The sequence below is a fragment of the Phocoena sinus genome, chromosome 3 (assembly GCF_008692025.1).
Source record: "Phocoena sinus isolate mPhoSin1 chromosome 3, mPhoSin1.pri, whole genome shotgun sequence".
In the NCBI taxonomy this organism is placed as follows: Eukaryota; Metazoa; Chordata; class Mammalia; order Artiodactyla; family Phocoenidae; genus Phocoena; species Phocoena sinus.
Genome location: NC_045765.1, coordinates 61,642,148 through 61,663,855, shown reverse-complemented (window position 1 = coordinate 61,663,855; position 21,708 = coordinate 61,642,148). Strand labels below are relative to the sequence as shown.

The 21,708-nt window shown below is 39.2% G+C and overlaps 1 protein-coding gene across 1 annotated transcript; it reads right to left on the bottom strand.

Moving 5' to 3' along the window:
• Positions 1 to 1,086: 1,086 nt before the first annotated feature.
• On the bottom strand, positions 1,087 to 20,760 carry ZCCHC10 (zinc finger CCHC-type containing 10). The gene is made up of 4 exons (XM_032628803.1): positions 20,702 to 20,760; positions 6,336 to 6,497; positions 2,593 to 2,634; positions 1,087 to 1,933 (listed from the first exon to the last, which is right to left on the bottom strand). The coding sequence occupies exons 1-4, from the start codon at positions 20,740 to 20,742 to the stop codon at positions 1,666 to 1,668; spliced, it is 513 nt and encodes a 170-aa protein (XP_032484694.1). The 5' UTR covers positions 20,743 to 20,760; the 3' UTR covers positions 1,087 to 1,665.
• Between the last annotated feature and the right edge of the window lie 948 nt (positions 20,761 to 21,708).

Sequence of the window (21,708 nt, the reverse complement as noted above, 5' to 3'; positions counted from 1 at the left end):
TAACCCAAATCAAGATTTTTCTACAAATGATACCTCTTTCCAAAAAGTTTAAAAGACATCACAAAATAATGTGATTGTTAAACCAAATAATTTCACCATGGCCTGGTACTTTACTTTTAAGAAATACTGTGGGGGCTTCCCTGGTGGCGCAGTGGTTGAGAGTCCGCCTGCCGATGCAGGGGACACGGGTTCGTGCCCCGGTCCGGGAAGATCCCACATGCCGCGGAAGCGGCTGGGCCCGTGAAACCGTGGCCGCTGAGCCTGCTCATCCGGAACCTGTGCTCCACAACGGGAGAGGCCACAAACAGTGAGAGGCCCGCGTACCGCAAAAAAAAAAAAAAAAAAAAAAAAAAAAAAAAAAGAAATACTGTGCAGTATTTCTTTTTAAATTTTCATGCTAGATTTCAACTGTGTATATGCTATGTCAACACACCAGATTAATCCAAGTCATTCATATTTATGCAGTAGACTGTCATATACGACCAGTTACCATATGAACTGTCATACCACAATTGCAAAATGGTAAAAGGCAATCTTTATGAAAACTTAATATTTTAGTAAAAGGCAACCAACATCACTCTAATTTTCTGTAAAAATTACCTCTCTTCCTCCTACCATTTTTTTCCCCTTTGAATGGTACCTTTTATAGCATATCAACACACAAAGGTATTTATATCACTTTTACTTAAGTTAGCTTTTTTTTTTTTTTTTCCCCAGTACGCGGGCCTCTCACTGTTGTGGCCTCTCCCATTGCGGAACACAGGCTCCGGACGCGCTGGCTCAGCAGCCATGGGTCACGGGCCCAGCCGCTCCGCGGCATGTGGGATCTTCCCGGACTGGGGCACAAACCCGCGTCCGCTGCATCGGCAGGTGGACTCTCAACCACTGTGCCACCAGGGAAGCCCTAAGTTAGCTTTTTAAATGACTGTTTTCTTTTCTGATACAATGAATTTATCAAAAGGCACCAAGATTAGAGTCCTATGTAGTTTCAGAATTTTGTTCCTTTTTAAGTTCCTCTAGGATAATTTTTGTCATAAAAGGGTAACTCTAAGAACCAGAAGAAAATGAATGGCACAACACAGTAACTTAAAACTTGTACCATCCAAAAGGTATAAATTTATTAATAGATTCCTTGAACTCTTCACTTAGGAGAAGAAGTCAAAACAACTTTCTGAACATAAACATAAAAATAGAGCACATTTATTAACAGTAGGAAAACTCTAAGCTTACAGAGTTATTAAATCTTACATAGTAACATACAGCCAAAAGCATTAGAAATTCACTGTCAGATAGATATTCTGATGCATTATCCTGAAAATATGTCTGATACATAGCACTAACATGTAACAAAGTATGGCATTTATTTCACAGGGAGAAAAGATAGGTTTCATCACAAAAAGATTTACTAGATTTCAGCTTTGATTAATTTTAGAGATATATTTTAAAGATAAAAAAAACAAGATTCACCCCTAAAATAAAAAAAGTCTTTATATATATAATCCCTTATTAATACTCTTTATGCTCTTACAATGTAAAACATTTAGAAACTTTTGAACTCTAAAAATTTTGATCAGTTAACCTGTTTGGTCTTAACACATTCTAAATTCCCTTCTGAGAATCGCATTAATGTTTTTAGTCCATCAGTCCAGCATGGATGGAACAATTCTATTTCTTTTTCTTCTTCTTTGGTGGTTCATCCTCAGAGCTACTATTTGTGCTGCTGCTGCTGCTACTGGAAGAGCTGGAATCTGAGTCTGAATCTGAGGACGAGGAAGAGCTTGTGGAGGAGGCTGAAGATGATGAACTGGAGGAGCTTTCATCAGAGTCACTGTCCTCTGAGGAGGATGAGGTAGAGGTCTCTTCACTCTCTGACGAAGAATCACTGGCTGAACTGTCACTGCTATTGCTACTGGAACTAGTTACACTCTTAGACCTATTAGACAATTATATGCATGAGAAGCTGACATTTAATAGAATGTTTAAAAGCAATTTCACTTGAGTATTATGTATATATATATACTGAAGCTTTGCTAGCATGTTATCTCTAGATTTGATGTTTTGAGGATTGCCTAACTGTAATACCCCCACCGTGCTCACCCTGTCCCCCCAACCACAAGGTCTTTTACTACAGCAATTTAACTCTCTTGGATGGAGTCTGAGATAAGTGTACCTACTATACTATGCTCCAGAGTGAATGATGTTAGAATAAAGTTGCAGTTTAACAACTGCATGAGGTTTACTTAAACCTCATGTAGAGTGGTAAATGCTTCATAACCTTAACTACTTTATACCAGATACAGCTGGTCAATAATTTCTTACCACTCTAATAACATTTCCTAATCTAAGACAAGAGAAATTACTTACTATTTCCAGGTGTAAGGACTCTAGAAAGTTGGAGAAAAAGGATAAATGAAGGAAGAAACTCCAGATAGGTAAACAGAGGAACATATCAGAAAACAGGATGATATTTAATCATGAATTGCAAACGAGAGACTTCAGATCCAAATCTTTTAACTATTATTTTAAAATCACACACCCCATCCCTCCAACTAGTATTATATATTATCTATATAATACTAAAGCCACACATACCTTTTTTTCTTGGTCTTTCTTTCTACATTAGTTTCTCCAATGCTGATAAACGTGAAGGGGGGAAAAAGCTCCTGTTAATACAGTGATTATAAACAGCTCAAACACTTCTGCTATCCCCAAAACTTTTTTCGTTGGAGAAACACTTTGTCTTTTATAACATGTACTGAGAGTCCAGTGTTTATTGCTATAATCAAGAGGAAAGTTTCCTGTTGCAGGTGTATATGGTACATACAGTCAACTTAACCAGCACTTAAGCAAGACAAATGTTATCAACTGTACTTTAGAAGCGAGGTTAAGTTAGTAGTTAAGATGACCAAACGCACCAATTTGATTGTTTTTTAGTTTTTTCCCAACTCATCTATTTTATTTATTCATTCTTGGCTGCACTGGGTCTCCGTTGCTGTGCACAGGCCCTCTCCAGTTGCAGCGAACAAGGGCCACTCTTCTTTGCAGTGTGTGGGCCCCTCACCATGGTGGCCTCTCCTGCTGCGGAGCACGGGCTCTAGGTGCGTGGGCCCCAACAGCCATAGCACACAGGCCCAGTAGTTGTGGCTCACAGGCTCCAGAGCGCAGGCTCAGCAGCTGTGGCGCACAGGCCCAGCTGCTCCGCGGCATGTGGGATCCTCCCAGACCAGGGCTCGAACCCGTGCCCCCTGCATTGGCAGGCGGACTTCCAACCACTGTGGCACCAGGGAAGCCCCTCGTTTTTAGTTTTGAACTTAGATTGACATGGCTAAATCAACTATTTAGTGAACAACAGAACAAAGCAAGTAATAGCACAACAGCTGTAATTTATAATTTGGGTTTCTAGAATGGTATTATAAATGGTCATTTCATATAAAAAAAAGCAACCTTTAATTTAAAAAAACATTTCTTAATTGATTCACTTTGCTGTACACCTGAAACGAACACAACATTGTAAATCAACTATACTCCAATAAAAATAGAAAGTAAAAATAATTTAAAAAAAATTAAAAACTATTTCTTGTGACTTCCTTGGCAGTCTAGTAGTTAAGACTCTGTGCTCCACTGCAGGGAGCCCGGGTTTGATGCCTGGTCTGGGAACTAAGATCCTGCACGCCGTGAGGAATGGCCAAAAAACAAAAACAAACAATTTCTTTTTCTGCATGTCCCCCAAACGTTCAGTTATTTACTGCTTAAGAACCAGAGAGTTAATACTTCAAGACTGTGTTCCCTCACATTATTTATAAAGAACAAAGTCTGGAGATTTCTGAGTGAAATACACAAATGGCTTGCTGCTATATAGCTGCCAAACAACATGCATACTAAATCAGGCTTTCAAATTACAGATTTACTTCTATTACTATATACTGTCCTGTAAATTTAACATTTTTATATTCTGAACTTCTCTATATTTCCTAGATAACATTATATCCTTATTTCCTGGGTCCTCTAATATAAATATGTATTTATGTAAAGCTGTTTTACACGATGGAATTACTTACTGGAGAATTGTAATTTTTGCAGTAAAATAAGTGGTAGAAGTACATTTGTTAAGTCACACCACAAGAATGCAAGATCACTGAAATTCACACACTTCCATAATGTTATCATTGAACCAAAAAATCAGCAGTCTTTATGTAACAGAGCCAAAACCAAAATTCATGTAGTTCTATGTATTTTTAAGACCAAGATAGTTGTGTAATACAACTAGAAAAACAAAAGTAAATGTTGATATGAAATTATTCATAACTCATATTTTATTCTTTAGGACAGAGGTCTTCAAACATTTTTTGCTTACATTCCTAATAAAAGAAGTTTGAAAAATTATGTTTTTCCCCTCAAAGGGTATAAAGTCTGGCATATTATATATTAAATATTGATATTTTAAAAAGAAAATCGTTACATCATTTTGGTAACTGTAAATACCACAAAATTGGATATGTATCATAATTAATTTAAAAAAAATAAATGAACAAGCTTATCTTTAACAACTGGTACTTTTACACTGTCCCTTTTCCTCTTTGAACTTGAATTTTTATTCTCCTTTCCCCACAGAATGTATCTTAATATATTTTCATGCCTGAAAATTTTAGTGATCACTTACATTGCTCTGCAGTAAAAATACACACATAACTTAATATTGTATCTTTTAATTACTTGTGATCATAAGGTTTTAAAAGTGTTTAAAAATTCTGAGTTGAATTACCATTATCATTACTACTATACAAATTGATTAAAACAATGTAAAATATATTATAAATTTTAGTAACTATTATACATAAAAAAATTTCACTGGAACTGTACCTCTTAATGACATGGATTTTTTTTTCTAGCTTATGTATCCATGGATCTTATTGCTTGACTATGACAGGGTTCAGTATCAATTTAATTCCTATATTTAACTTTTACAGATTTAACCCTGAGAAAGCTTGTTAACCTGAACAGGTAGATGGGAATAGAAAGAGTTTAGCTGTAGCAATGTCACTCAGTTCTCTGAATTCCTCCCATGTTATATTCCACAAGTTACGTAACAATGTATCATTAAAATATACTTTTAAATTGACAACTCAATTAGATCCTCCTTCAATTTTGCTGGGAAAAAAAATTACAAAAGAACTTGCTCCCAATACTTTGGGCCTTTTACTTTCTTACAAACACCAGTATTCTGAAAAGTCTCTAGGATTTTATACATGAGCACAATATACCAAGGTAAGATTAGAGATAGGCGAGAGGTATGCCTTTCTTTTGTGAAATTAGAGAACGGTAGGCAAGGTCTCATACAGATTTATCTTTGGAAGAAACATATATGAATATTGATAATCTAGAAACTGATTACATGTCTATTCCTGTATAACCCTTGAAGAGTCTTCCTGTCCACAAACTGGAAGACTGTTGCCTGGAAAATCCAGATGTTTAAGACACTATTATATTGCTAACGGTCCTCATGAAGGTGCTACTTCTAATATGCAGCACTAAGTAGACCTGACACCTCCCTGTTTCAGTTTCTCTGAAACACATAAGCTTACTTATTTCATGGGAATTTGAAAAGCTTTATTCAAAGGGCATAAAAGGATAAATAACAATTTTTCCCTCCTACCCAGTTCTCCTAGAAAAGAACCACTATTATCAACCATTTATATTCCCCCCCAAAAAGCTCCATTATTCCTTTTTCTTCCTTTTTAACATAAATGATAGTATATTATATATACTGTTCTCTACCTTGTTTATATACTTAGTATAAGTATCCTGAGTACTTACTTTGGATATCTTTCCATATCAGTTCATATAATCTACCTCATAGTATTCTGCTGTCATTTCATTGGCAGTTGAGGCAAGAAAAGCAAACTGATTAAGAGCATGGACTCTGGAGACTGGCTAGTTGGTTTAACACTTAACTTTTCCACTTACTTGCTGTGTGACACTGAGCAAGTTACTGAATCTCTCCACTCTGGAGACTGGTTAGTTGGTTTAACACTTAACTTTTCCACTTACTTGCTGTGTGACACTGAGCAAATTACTGAATCTCTCCATGCCTCAGCTTCTTCATATGTAAAATGGGATTATAATAGTACTTACCTTAACGGTATAGATGTGATGGTGAAATAAGCTAATAATTGTAAAGACCTTAGTACGGTGCCTGGCACACAGTAACACTCATTAAACATTAGCTAATATTACAATATAATCTAAATCTGGATAACCACCATAAGATATTTAGTCCCTTAATAAATTTTATAAATACAAATAAATATTCCTTTGGATACCATGTGTAACCTTACCTTTGCTGTAATAATAATCTGTTTTCTTTTTCTTTTAAAGCTTTCTTTAGTTCTGCTGTTCTTGAAGGCCTATGTAGGTACTTTCTTTTTCCTGTGCATTCATAAGTCCAATGCCCAAATTCCAAGCATTTCTGACATCTTACATGTTGTTTATTTGCTTCACTGCAGAGTAAAAAATAGAATACAGGCCTTAAATTTTTGACCTGACATTATGAGAAACATAAACAATATAAGCATAAAATGATGCTTATGTAAAGGTACAATCCAAAAATAAGCATCATTTTACACTTTAAATTATTTGTTAGATTTAATTACAAAGCAATATAGTAAGTGGTTAAGAGCATGGACCTGGGAGTTAGACAGAACTGAGTACAAATCTTCTTTCCTCGATTCCATTCCAGTAATGGCAGACTAGGTAACTCAGACCAACTCTTCAGCTCAGAACTAGAAAGGACAGTCAAAACATTTTTAACAATGTGCTCGAGGTATCAGAGAACTAACAAGAGATTAAAGAATAACCAAGCCAAGATATGGCAGAAGCTGGAAACCCAGAGTGGTCAGTCCTATGTTTAAGTCAACACTTGTGCTGGGGTTTTTTCCCAACTCAGGAGGGTAAGCAAGCATCACTTATAAGGAGCAAGGGAGACAAATTATGCATTCAGAGTTGGGACTCTGAAGGGCTTTACTCTAAGAATAAAGCAACTGCTTATCAAGTGCAGCCCAGCTTCTAGTCACCTAGGAGACTAAGAAAAATCTCAGTCCCTGAAATTGAATTAAGGTGTAGCAAGTGAAGAAAAATAGATAAAGGAATTAGAAAGGAAGAAATAAAATTGTCATTCCTTACTGATGATGTATCATGTAAATGGCAAATCCAACAGACTCTACAGATAAAAAAACTTTTTTTTGGCCCTGCCATGCGGCATGTGGGATCTTACTTCCCCAACCAGGGATCAAACCCTTGCCCCCTGCATTAGGAGTGTGGAGTCCTAATCGCTGGATTGCCAGGGGAGTCTCAAAACATTTTTCAATAATTAGAATTCATAAGTGAGTTTAGGAAGGTTTTATATTGGGGTCAGTAAACTTTGTCTATAAAGTGTCAGAGAGTCAATATTTTAGGCTTTGCAGACCAAGAGGCAAAATTTAAGATATTACAAAGGTATTTATATCACAAGAGAGAAAACAAATTTCTACAAATATTTTATTAATGAAAATATTTCAAATAAAAGAGGTTTATTAATGAGAAGAATGGAATTCTTTTCTATAACATTTCACTCAACTGAGGTTCAAAATTAGTGTTCTCTATCATCAAATTGATCATATATATACAAACATATGTAAAAAGCATTCTTGGTTTGCAAGCCTACAACAGGCAGCAGGCAGAATTCAGTGGACTATAGTTTGCCAAACTTTCTATTAGATATTAGGTCAACACATAAAAATCAATTGAGTTTCTACTTAACAAAAACAGTTAAAAATAAAATTTTAAAAGGTGGTATTTATGGGCTTCCCTGGTGGCGCAGTGGTTGAGAGACCGCCTGCCGATGCAGGGGACACGGGTTCGTGCCCCGGTCCGGGAAGACCCCACATGCCGTGGAGCAGCTAGGCCCGTGAGCCATGGCCGCTGAGCCTGCGCGTCCGGAGCCTGTGCTCCGCAATGGGAGAGGCCACAACAGTGAGAGGCCCGCGTACCGCAAAAAAAAAAATGGTGGTATTTATAACATCCTGAAAAATAACAAGCACTTATAAATAAGTGAAAGAAAATATGCGCAAGAATTCTATGCAGAAAACAAACATTACTGAGAGAAATTAAACGTCTAAATAAGTAGCTAAGTAAAAGGATTACCATGTTCATAGACTGAAAGACTCAATATTGTAAAAACTGTCCATTCTCCCCAAACTGATCTATAGATTCAAAACAATGCCAATCAGAATCTCAACAGGTGTTTGTTTGGTATGGAACTTAAACTTATTCCCTAAAGTGTATATGGACATTCAAAAGGCCAAGAATAGCCAAAATACCCTTATAAAGGAACAAGTAGGGAAGACTTAGATTAAAAGAAATTGACTTGTGGTGATCATTTTGTAATGTACGGAAATATTGCATCTCTTTGTTGTACACCTGGCACTAACGTAGAGTTGTAGGTAAATGATATTTCAAAAACAAACAAAAAAATCATAAAAAAAAGAGTTCAGATTTGTGGTTAACAGAGGTGGGGGATAGGGGGAGCAGCAACCAGATGAAGGTAATCAAAGGTACAAACTTCTAGTTATAAGATAATAAGTACTAGGGATGTAATGTACAACATGATTAATGAAATTAACAGCTGCATGTTATACATGAAAATTGTTAAGAGAGTAAATCTTAAGAGTTCTCATCACAAGAAAAAAACTTTTTTTCTTGTGTTTCTTTAATTTTGTATCTGTATGAGATGATGGATGTTCACTAAACTTATTGTTAACAGTGACTTCATGACGTATGTAAATCAAATCATTATGCTTAAACTTATACAGTGCTGTACGTCAACTATATCTCAATAAGACTGAAAGAAAAAAATAAAAGACAGTGACTTATGATACAGCTATAATAACTAAGAATGTGAGATTGGAGCAAATATATACAAATATGCCAGTGGAACAGAACAGAATGTCCAGAAATAGACTAATGTATACATGAACAATTTATGACAACCATGGCATTAAAGAGCAATAGGGGGAAAGGTTAGATGATAAATGATGTAGGGACAACTGATTATGCACATGGTAAGAATGGTAAAAACCATAAGCTAACAATGATTACAAACTTGGTCAAACAATAAGGTTTAAAAGATAGTATAAAAAAAGTGACATATTTGAGTTAAGAATTCTTAAGAAACAAAAACAAAGCACTAAGACTTCCCTGGTGGCACAGTGGTTAAGAATCCGCCTGCCAATGCAGGGGACACGGGTTCGAGCTCTGGTCCGGGAAGATCTCACATGCTGCGAAGCAACTAAGCCCGTGCGCCACAACTACTGAGCCTGCACTCTAGAGCCCGCAAGCCACAATTACTGAGCCCATGTGCCACAACTACTGAAGCCCGTGTGCCTAGAGCCCGTGCTCTGCAACAAGAGAAGCCACCGCAATGAGAAGCCTGCGTACCGCAATGGAGAGGAGCCCCCGCTCATCGCAACTAGAGAAAGCCCGAGTGCAGCAACGAAGACCCAACGCAGCCAAAAATAATAAATAATTAATTTTTTAAAAAAGCACTAATCATAAAAGATGGATAAATTAGAATTACTAAAATTAAGAATTTTCAAAAATTAAGAATTTCTGTTCATCAAAATATACTATAAAGAGAGTGAAAAGAGAAGCCAAAGAGTGGGAGAAGATATTTGTAACACATTTTGCCAACAGCTTCATCTTAAGTAAACAAAGAACTCTTATGACTGATTCACTTTGTTATAAAGCAGAAACTAACACACCATTGTAAAGCAATTATACCCCAATAAAGATGTTAAAAAAAAAGAACTCTTATGAATCATTAAGGAAATTATGTACAATAGAAAAATAAGATAAAGTGGAAGATGGAAAGGCAGTACAAAAATGGGATTGGGAAACAAATTAATAAAAACATGAAAAGGTACTCATTACTAACCTAAGAAAAAGCAAAAACCACTATAGTTGAAGAAATGCATACTCTACAGTCCAGCAATTCCACTTGCAGGTACTTACACAATAGAAATCTACAAAAAAACTATACCAGATAACATGTATAAGAATATTGGAATATTGCTTCCCTTTATGTAGCTTTTAAAAGTTCTGAAATAGTCACAACCTTATAGAAAAGCTGTTAAGTACAGTTCAAAGAACTATTTTTCCTAAATCATTTGTGAACTGTTTTTGCTGAGCCATTTGTAAGTTGCCAACCTGATGCCTCATCAAACCAGAATACTTTACTGCATGTTTTCTATAAACTAGGACATTCTCATATACACAATGTAACCATCAAAATCAAGAAGTTAATGTTGATACCTTCAAGATCCCATTTAAGTTTAATCTTCAGACCCCATTTAAGTTTCATCAAATATCCCAAAAACATTCTCTATAGCAAAATCCAGTTCTGCATCAATGTTGGACATGTTGTCATGTCTCTTTAGTCTCCTTCTTCTGGAAGAGTTCCTCAGTCCTGTGTCTTGCTTTACATGACCTTGACACTTTTTGATGATTATAGCCAGTTATTTTGTAGAATGTGCTTCAATTTGAGTTGGAGGATTTGCTTCCAAGTTCACTCATGTGGCTAACGGGAGCCTTCAGTTCCTTGCCTGCTGGCCTCTCCATAGGGCTGCTTACAACATGGATTTACCCAGGGAGAGTGACCAAGATAACTCAAGAAAGAAGTCAGTCTTTTATCACCCAATCTTGGAAATGACATACCATTACTTTTGCTATATTCTACTGGTCATACAGACCAACTCTGTTACTCTCTGGAAGAGAGTACACATGAAGCAGGGATCAACTGGAGATCATCTTGGAGGCTGGCTACAACATCTGATATCTCTATGATTAGATTCAAGCCATGTATTTTTGGCAGGAATATAACAGAAATGTGCTGTGTTCTTCTCACTGTATTCCTGTCAGGTGACACAAGACTTCAGTTTGTCTTGTTACTGATGATGTTCGTTTTGATCCCTTCATTATGGAGGGTCAACCAGATTTTGCAATATAAAGTTATTTTTTGTCCTTTTGTAATTGAGGTGGTTTTAAATTATGTCCACAAATTCTATGATATCCTTACTTCAAGGGTTGGAGCCTAACTACCCTCCCCTTAAGTGTGGCTAAGACTTAGTGACTTGCTTCTAACTAACAGAATAAAGCAGGGTGATGGAGCGTGACTTTAAAGATTAGCTCATGTAGCTGCCATGTCATGAAAACACTCAAGCAGCCTCTAGGGAAGCCCACGTGGTGAGGAACTGAGGCTTCCTGCCAACAGCCCTGTGAATAGCTATCTTGGAAGCAGATCCTCCAGTTGTGGTCAAGTCTTCAGATGACTGCAGCCCCTGGCAACATCCTGACCACAAACATGTGGGGAGAACCTAAGTCAGAACCACTCAGCTGGGACTTCCCTGGTGGTCCAGCGGTAAAGAAGCCACTTTACAATGCAGGGTACGTGGGTTCGATCCCTGATTGGGGAACTAAGATCCCACATGCCGCAGGGCAACTAAGCCCGCGCACCACAACTAATGAGCTCCTGCACCTCAACTAGAGTTCGCGAACCGCAAACTACATAGCCCATGTGCTATGGAACCCACGTGCCACACTACAGAGCCCATGTGCCCTGGAGCCTGTGTGCCACAACTAGAAAAGAGAAAACCCACATGCCACTAGAGAGAAGCTCACACGCCACAACAAAAGATCACGCATGCCTCAATGAAGATCCCGTGTGCCACAACTAACACCTGAGGCAGCGTCCCCCACCCCCAAAAAAAAGAAGAAAGAAAAAAGAACTACGCAGCTAAGTCACTCCTGAATTCCTGACCACAGAACTGAGATGTTTATTGTTAGAGTCACTAAATTCTGGGGTAATTTGTTATACAACTATAATTAATATCTAATAAAGCAATTAATAAGTATTTTGTGGGTTGGTATTTGAAAGTACATAAATATCCTGCTCATTAAATTTTTAGTTCATTTATTCATCTATCAGTATGAAGTCTATTTTTCTATTTTATTGAATGAGTTACTATCCATTACCATGATTTATTTTGATGCTCAGATTGCCCTAGATTTGGTCAGTGGGAATCCCTCCATGTTGGATTCTGTGTTCTTTTGACATTGTTCCTTCATTCTTTGAGCACTTCCTTGCCTTCTGGTACAAAAAAAATTCCAGGCTCATCTTATACTTTCCCTGTCCTAAAATCAGACCTTTCCAGGCCTGAAATCAGCCTGATGGAACCCTGATGACATTCAGAGTCAAGATCAGGGCACACATGTGCTCACTGTAACTGGAATGTTGCTGCTTCCAGTTACCCTCAGTGGACAGAGCTAGGGAACAACACACACATTACTATCCATGTATCAAATACACACATTTACAGCTATATTTAACTATATATTTTGAAAACCATGAATTCATACCAATACCTTTAATTCCAATTCAACTTCACAGAATTTACTCTATTTTCTCCTTCCCCATACCTCCTCCTCCTTCATTGAGAAATCTGGCTCCCATTATCCTTAACAGATTTACTTATTTGGTCAATCTGTCTTATGAAACCAATTTCCCATTGTTGCCCCCTCCCCCTTACAGATGCCCTCTTTATTCCACGTGGGCTCTGGTACTCTGCCCTTTGCTGTCCTCCCACACTCCCCATGTGAACATGCTCCTCACCCTGCTTGGGCTCTGACTTCCACTGCCGGGCCAGTCCAACTCACATGAACTCATTTCTCTTTCTATTTAGACTGTGCCACCCCATATCAAATTATACCTCCCCTCCCCCATGGAGACATTCTCCCCACTAGGGTGACAACTTGTGTTAAATGGCCCTCCCTGTGTGGAAACCCCCCTCACTCTGCTTGGGAACTGGTGCCCTGCATTGGACCTTCACTCAACTGGATGCCCTCTGCACCCTGCTGGCACTGCACGCCAGTTCACGTCCCTATGTGGATGCCCTAGTTACTCCCCTTCAGCTCTAATACTCCAGTGCCAAGTCAGTCCTCTGCATGGATCCATACCACCTCATGGCTTTAGGACTGACTTGTTTAAGTAGGGAAGAGGAAGAGGAAGAACTATAATAATATTCTCAACAACAAGATTTGTAAAATCCTCAAAATTGGAAATAATATCAAAGAAGAATGGATGATCTGTGGTATAGAATACACTGGAATACTTCATAGTGATAAAAATGAACAAATTCCAGCTTAATATAACTCAGACGGAGCTTAGATATAAGAAGCTAAACTCAAAAGAATCTAAACTGTCTGATTCTGTGTAAAGGTTAAAGACAGGCAAAATTAAACTCTAGTGAATAGTTAGATGGTAAAAGCACAGAACAGAAGCAAGTAAGTAAGTACCATAGATGTTGGGATAGTGGTTACTTTAGGAAGGAGGGAGGAGGTTGTGATTGGGAAAGCTTGGTGGCATCTAGTATACTGGCAATTTTTTATTAAATACTTGATCTGGGTAGTGGTTACATGGGTTAAGAATTATAAAAATTGAAAAAAAAAGAAAAAAAAAGAATTATAAAAATTACCTATTAAGGACACATTTATGTTGTCTGAACTTTTTTGTAGATGTGTTATAGTTCACAACAACAAAATTTAAAAAAAATCTTGGCTCTTTCACTACACAGCTTTAGGCTCATTAGCAAGCTAGTTTTTGAACTTTCTATTCTAAAAAATGGTATAATATCTACTTCACTAGGTTATTGTGAGAATTAGATAAGACCATAACCGTGGTTTATACTTACTGTGTGCCAGGAATTTAGCTAAGTACTATTTATACATAAATACATCTAATCCCCATGACAACCCAATGAGTTTGAGAACAATATCCCCATTCTACAGACTGGGATGTTTGTATAGAAAGCAGTAAGGAATCTGGCATAAAGTAATAGACAAATAAATGGGAGTTGTGAATATCAATGCACACATTAGGCTAATCAATTATCTGGACTAACGATACATGGCAATTTAAATTTTCTCAAAACATGGTTGCATGATGGGATGCTGGATTCTTAATTTCGACCTAAAGCAGTCACCTTTTTTTTTTTTTTTTTTAAGCAGTCACCTTTTTATCCCTGGAGAACACATAATTGGTGGTCAGTAAATGTTTCTAAAATGACTGACTGTTTAAATAGGCAAGGGTTTAAGAGGACATATATTGTTTATAGTATGCTTTTCATTAATGAATTCCCACATCATCAGCCAGCTTCTGTAATTTTGACAGTAATTTATTTTTAGCATTTGTTCAAAAATTAAGCCAATCCTAATGTGAAGAACTAATGTTTCAAGCAAGGAAATACTACTCAGTAGTAGTTTTTTTTTTAAATAAATTTATTTATTTATTTATTTATTTATTTATTTTTAATTTTTTTTAAATTTATTTATTTTTGACTGCATTGGGTCTTCGTTGCTGAGCAGGGACTACTCTTCGTTGTGGGGCGCAGGCTTCTCATTGAGGTGGCTTCTCTTGTTGCGAGCACGGGCTCTAGGTGCACAGGCTTCAATAGTTGTGGCACGTGAGCTCAAGTAGTTGTGGCTCGCGGGCTCTAGAGCGCAGGCTCAGTAGTTGTGGCCCACGGGCTTAGTTGCTCCGCGGCATGTGGGATCTTCCCGGACCAGGGCTCGAACCCGCGTTCCCTGCATTGGCAGGCGGATTCTTAACCACTGCGCCACCAGGGAAGTCCTGAGTGGTAGTATTGAAAGATAATAAAGAAGAGTCAGCTTTTTACCTAGTAATAGTTCATAAATTTCAGTAAGCAACTGCCAGAACCATGACTATAACTTCAGAGCTTATCTGAATGTGTAATGTAGCAAATTGTTAAGGCTATCAATAATAAAACACTCTATGGACTTAATATTAAGTTGCCCACTTTTCAGGCAAAAAGAACCACTAACACACTTAATATATACACAATTGTGATATGCATTCCAGAAATAATAAATTCAAAAACATTAAAGGATAATTAGTAAAAGATGTAAAATCATGACTCTCACATAAATATAAAGTGAACACATGTCAAAGGTTTTATTTAATCATTAATTAATAAGGGAACCAGTAAGATGTTGCAATTGATTCAAAACAGAATCCAAACAACACACATATATGAGCAATCAGGAACGCAGGAAACGAATTTACAGATAGTTAAAAACTGGTCAAAAAAAAAAAACAAAACTGGTCAATAGACACAGGGCAAGAATCAGTTGTACTGTCTTTTCATGGGTAAGAATCTTTTCTACCAGCTTTCTACAATTTACATAGTCATTTTAAAATAGCTCAAAGAGGGCTTCCCTGGTGGCGCAGCGGTTAAGAATCCGCCTGCCAATGCAAGGAACACGGATTCGAGCCCTGGTCTGCGAAGATCCCACATGCCTAGGAGCAACTAAGCCCGTGGTCCACAACTACGGAGCCTGCGCTCTAGAGCCCGTGAGCCTCAACTACTGAAGCCCACGTGCTTAGAGTCCGTGCTGCACAACAAGAGAAGCCACCGCAATGAGAAGTCCGCGCACTGCAACAAAGAGTAGCCCCTGGGGCTTCCCTGGTGGCGCAGTGGTTGAGAGTCCGCCTGCCGATGCAGGGGACACGGGTTCGTGCCCCGGTCCGGGAGGATCCCACATGCCGCGGAGCGGCTGGGCCCGTGAGCCATGGCCGCTGGGCTTGTGCGTCCGGAGCCTGTGCTCCACAACGGGAGAGGCCACAACAGTGAGAGGCCCGCGCACAGCAAAAAAAAAAAAAAAAAAAAAAAAAAAAAAAAGAGTAGCCCCTGCTTGCCGCAACTAGAGAAAGCCTGCGCACAGCAACAAAGACCCAATTCAGCCAAAAATAAATTAAAAAACAAAACAAAACACACACACATATATATATATATATATATATATATATATATATATATATATATCTCAAAGACACTGAGGCACAGGCCCTCACAGAGTCACTAGCCAGGACAGGGAATTAGACAAATCAGCCAGTAATCTTCTTTATTTTTTAATCCATTTCAAAGCCTTTCACAATACTTCCTAACAATGAAAATATGGAGGAGTGTGGAAGCCTCTCAGAATCAAGGAAATAAAGTCTTCTCCAACTCATAGTTTGTTTTCCCAGTATTAAGAAACTTATAACCTGAGATCCCAGCCATTAAAAATATTATCTACCAGCACTGTGGAGTTTGCTTTTTGTTGTTATAAAGAAAACATTCACCAATATCTAAAGCCCACCTATGATGTTCTAAACATTAACACTCCTAAAACTACTTAAATCTTCCAGATAGAATACTGAATGAGGCACACCTATAATTTCAAAATAAACACAAGATCAGCATTTATTTCTTTTCAAATGAATACCCTATTTTTTTTTTTTATTTTTTTTTTTGGTGGTACGCGGGCCTCTCACTGTTGTGGCCTCTCCCATTGCGGAGCACAGGCTCCAGACGCACAGGCTCAGCGGGCATGGCTCACGGGCCCAGCCGCTCCACGGCATGCGGGATCCTCCAGGACCAGGTCACGAACCCGTGTCCCCTGCATCGGCAGGCGGACTCTCAAGCACTGCGCCACCAGGGAAGCCCTGAATACCCTATTTAATAATATTCCATTTCTATATTCTAAGCTAAGGCTTAAGGAAGTGTTCTAATGGTACAGCCTTTTTGGGTGAAACCACCTTCTTTGATACCATTTCTGTCAGATTGGCAAAGCTGTTTTTTAAGCTGATTGTTGGCAAAGATGGAGAATGGGCACCCTAAATGTAGTAAGATACACATTCTTAATTGCTGGTAAGAATGTAAGTTGCAGATACTTTCTGAAGGGCTATTAGGTAATATGCAACAAAAATCTTAAAAATGTACATACCAAATAAACAAAAAATATAATATAAATGATGATTATCTACCTAGAAAATCCCTAAGAATCCAAAATGGAGCTATTAGGACTACTAAATGAGTTTAATAAGGTCACAGGATACAAGGTCAATACACAAAAGTCAATATACTAGCAACAAACAGTTGGAAATGGAAATTTAAAAAAAGTACTATTACAATACTTACTTTTACCCTTGTTAAATTTCTTCTTGTTAGACTCAACATAGAGTTCCAGTCTGTCAAGACCTTTCTGGATCGGGATTTCGTCATCCATTGTATTAGTTATCCCTCTCAGCTTTGTGTTAACTGCAGGTTTGATAAACACGCACATGTGTCCTCATCCAAGTCATTTATAAAAATGTTGACAAGACCAAACTGAGGACCAAACTCTGCAGGCCACCATGGGATACCTCTATATATTTACTTAAACCCATTAAACAATACTCTTTGTCCATGATGTTCAACTGATGTATCTAATTGTTCTGTTTTCACAAGAATATTGTGAGAGACTTTTCAAGATGGCTTTTTGAAATCCAAATACCTAAAAGGCAAAAAGGGTATCAATCTGTAATGACTTGATACCTGATGATCTTGGCTTTTCTTTCTGCATGTATTTAATAAATCGAGCCAGAATTTTGGCTGGAATGAATATCAAGTTCACTGGTCTGGTTTGTGGAATCTACCCTTCTCACTTTGAAAATCAAAACAGCATTTGCCTACTTCCAGTCCTTAAGCACCACTCCTGTTTGCCAGGGGTTCTCAGATTACCAGCAGCAGTACAGCCATCTCACCTGGAAAATCTCTGTTATGCTGGGGAGCAATCACGTGGGTCAAGTGCCTTAAACACATTCAGAGTGGAATAGGGCTCTATAACTCACTCCTCAAGTATCTTCTCATGCTGCATATAATTATATGTGAGTGAAATCTGATTCAAAGTTAAGTCCCTGAAAGATCTGCTGAATGAAAAGTTCAAATGTCCCCCCTTTCCTCCTTTAGTCCAAAGACTTTTAAAAACAATGTCAATAGTACTTTCTCACTTCTCATAACTTGTAGTTTAAGACTTGTTCTTATGGAAGTGCTATATGCTCTTTATAAATAAAATTAAATCTTTTTGATGAATATAAAATGAAAAGTAAAGGCTCCTCATCTGCTTTCCCCCCCAAAATATTCCAAATTCTCTTGGACTCCCCTTGCCTCTAAAGGCCCTCCCTCTGCAATTCCCTGGGAATTGTCCCAACAGTCTGCAAACCATGACAGGTTTCATGATACACCATGTTTTCTTTCCAGTAAGACTAGAAGCTCCTAAAGCTAAGATTGTCTTTTACTTCTGTGCAGCTCATGTACCAAATACAAGCATACTGCAGAAATGGAATATTTGTTTAACTGTGTGATACTCCAAAACTTATGTTAAAAGCACCAGAAGTCTTACTTTCACTTCATATTTAAGTGGACATTGGTTGGTTTTGTCAATCTAGCAATCATTACCTCCCCTGACCTACCCACCCATTCGTTTATTTTTATTTTATTTTATTTTTTTCCCACCCATTGGTTTATAAGGATCCATTCAATTATCCTGGGAAGAGAATGAGGTCCAAGTCAATCAAAGCTTCATAATGCCATAGACGTGGTTCAGGGTAGGGCATGTAACCCAACCTAAACAATGAGATGCTATCAACTTGAAGCTGAAAGGATATAAAGGACCCTAGATACTGCAGCCATCTTAGGACCAAAGGAGTGATCCAACCAAGTATGGAACCAACACCCAAAAGGGCAAACCTGAGAGAGATTAGACCCTGGTGACATCATTTACTGCACATCTATTAAGTATTACTGTTACTCCATTCTTGATCTCAGAACCATATGACTTCAAAGCCTTCTTCCTCCACCAAGCATACTACTAATTCATTCTGATTCCTTAAGTCTTTATCCTTATGTTCAAGGAACCTCATCAGGCATGAGAGGTAGTCTGATGAAAGGGAGAAGAGAAGGATCAAGGCTCTTAGAATAAAAAATATAAATATAAAAAGAAATACAGGGTTTCCCTGGTGGTGCAGTGGTTGAGAATCTGCCTGCTAATGCAGGGGACACGGGTTCGAGCCCTGGTCTGGGAAGATCCCACATGCCGCGGGGCAACTAGGCCCGTGAGCCACAACTACTGAGCCTGCGCGTCTGGAGCCTGTGCTCTGCAACAAGAGAGGCCGCGATAGTGAGAGGCCCGCGCACCGCGATGAAGAGTGGCCCCCGCTTGCCACAACTAGAGAAAGCGTTCGCACAGAAACGAAGACCCAACACAGCCAAAAATTAATTAATTAAAAAAAAGAAATACAGGGGCTTCCCTGGTGGAGCAGTGGTTAAGAATCCGCCTGCCAATGCAGGGGAAACGGATTTGAGCCCTGGGTCCGAGAAGATCCCTCATACCATGGAGCAACTAAGCCCGTGCGCCAACAACTACTGAGCGTGCATTCTAGAACCCGTGAGCCACAACTACTGGGCCCACATACCACAACTACTGAAGCCCTCACACCTATAGCCTGTGCTCTCCAACAAGACATGCCACCGCAATGAGAAGCCCGCGCACCACAAGGAAGAGTAGCCCTCACTCGCCGCAACTAGAGAAAGCCCGCGCGCAGCAATGAAGACCCAATGCAGCCAAAAATAAATAAATAAATAAATTTATTTAAAAAGAAATATAAATATACACATTATAGGAGACTGTGAGCAATATATTATTAACGGGCAAATGGTGATGCCGTGAAAAGCTGACAGAGTGAAAAAGTGTTGGACGTTGTTTGGGTATGCAGACTGGTAGAAGAAAAAAAAGGTTTCACAAGAAAGGGGCATCTGGCACAAACTCCTGCATTATCTGTTCACAGAAAACCTCTTGTGCTATTCTCTCTCGCTCATTATCCACAATGGCCATCTTTCGTTTCTTAAAAACTAAGTTCTTTGCTGTCTCAAAACAATTATGCTAGTCTGGGTGCTCTTTCCCCAAATCCTCTCATGACTGGTTCCTTTCTCACATTTCCGATCTCTGTTCAAATGCCACCTCTTCAGAGATGCCTTTCCAGTCCAACCAACCTAACCTGTACCTTTTTCTCTTTCCATCACCTCTTATTTCCTTCAAAGTTCTTATCATCAACTGTATTTACTTAAAATGCTTAGTTTATCGACTCTTTCCACCAATAGAATGTAAGCTTCCTGAAAACAGGGATTCTGTCTTGAACACCTCTTTTTACTTACACCCAAATACCGGCATAGAGCGATAGGTAATGCATAAATTAATATTTGTTGGAGAATGAATGGCAGAAAGTGAGACGAGAGCTTGACAGAAAAGTCAGGCTGTTCCTAGGGAAGGCGATAGGAATGGGGCAGGAAAAGCCAGTGGGCTGGAGGTTGCACAGGAAGCTGAAGGTTTACGTCGGCGAGGGTAGGCGGTGTTGGACGAGGGCTACAGGCTTCGGCCGGTCACGCGTGGGGTGGGCGGCCGGGTTGGCAAAGGGGCATAGAACTCTTAGCGACCAACTCCTGGGCGTTCCCTTCTCGGGAACCAAACACGAGACTCTCTTCAAGCACCCCTAGGTCCCGCCCAGCGGTCTTACGCAGCCGTCTTCCACGAAATCGCTAATCCACAGACATCAAACTTACCGCCCCGGCCCGAGCCCCTCGCGGGCAGGCGACGTGTGAGAAAAACGTCCAACCTCCGCAGGGCCACGCTGAGGATCCCACACCGACCCCGCATACCGGCGTCCGCTCACTAGCCGGCTGACGCGCTTCTCCCCGCCCCCAGCCCGCCCAGCGGCCCGACTCCGGCCCTAACTTACGCTTGTCTCCGGGCTATGAGGCGATGCATGGGAGTCGCCATCTTAGCGCGGCTGAGGCCTGCCGCGCTGGGTTTTGGGAAACTCCTCAGAGGGGGCGGGGACTTAGAACCCCGGAGGCCGTAGGCGTGGGCGGGACCAGTCGGGCCTGGAGAGTTAATGGGGCAGCTTTTGGGGCAAGTAGTGGTTAGGGCCTGGTCTGTTGTGTTTCCTGTGTGCGTCTGTAGTTTGAGGGAGAGGAATGAGGCAGGTTGATCGGTCAGAATGAGGGATTTTAAGGATGGGTCCACGTGTATTGCGTGGAGAGGAAGAAAAGCACATTCTCGAATGAGGGATCCATCTATCCATCTTTATATACAAATGAATTTATGTATATATAAATATAAATGAATAAAACTGCATTGTTCAGGACACTAGAAGTAGTTTGGATAGCAAAATAAAAAGGAATGAGTTCAACAAGATTGGGACCATCAATTGAAAAAGAATGACTTTAGGACTTAACTGGTGGCACAGTGGTTGAGAGTCCACCTGGCGATGCAGGGGACACGGGTTCGTTCCTTGGTCCGGGAAGATCCCACATGCTGCGGAACGGCTGGGCCTGTGAGCCATGGCCGCTAAGCCTGCGCGTCCGGAGCCTGTGCTCCGCAACGGGAGAGGCCACAACAGTGAGAGGCCCGCGTACCGCAAAAAAAAAAGAAAGAAAAAGAAAAAGAATGACTTTAGCAAATTATAAAATGCAAATATATGTTGTTTATATTTTTCATAATGATGTTATAAGGCTATATAGGTAAGGCTGCTTTTTCAACTGGGAAAAGATTACACAAATATTCTTTAAGGATATTTTAGTATTTAGTGTCAGTCGTAGAAATTTATTCTCTTAAATCCAGTCTTTGAAATATAGATAACTTTTTTTAAACATCTTTATTGGAGTATAATTGCTTTACAATGATGTGTCAGTTTCTGCTTTATAACAAAGTGAATCAATTATACATATACATATACATATATCC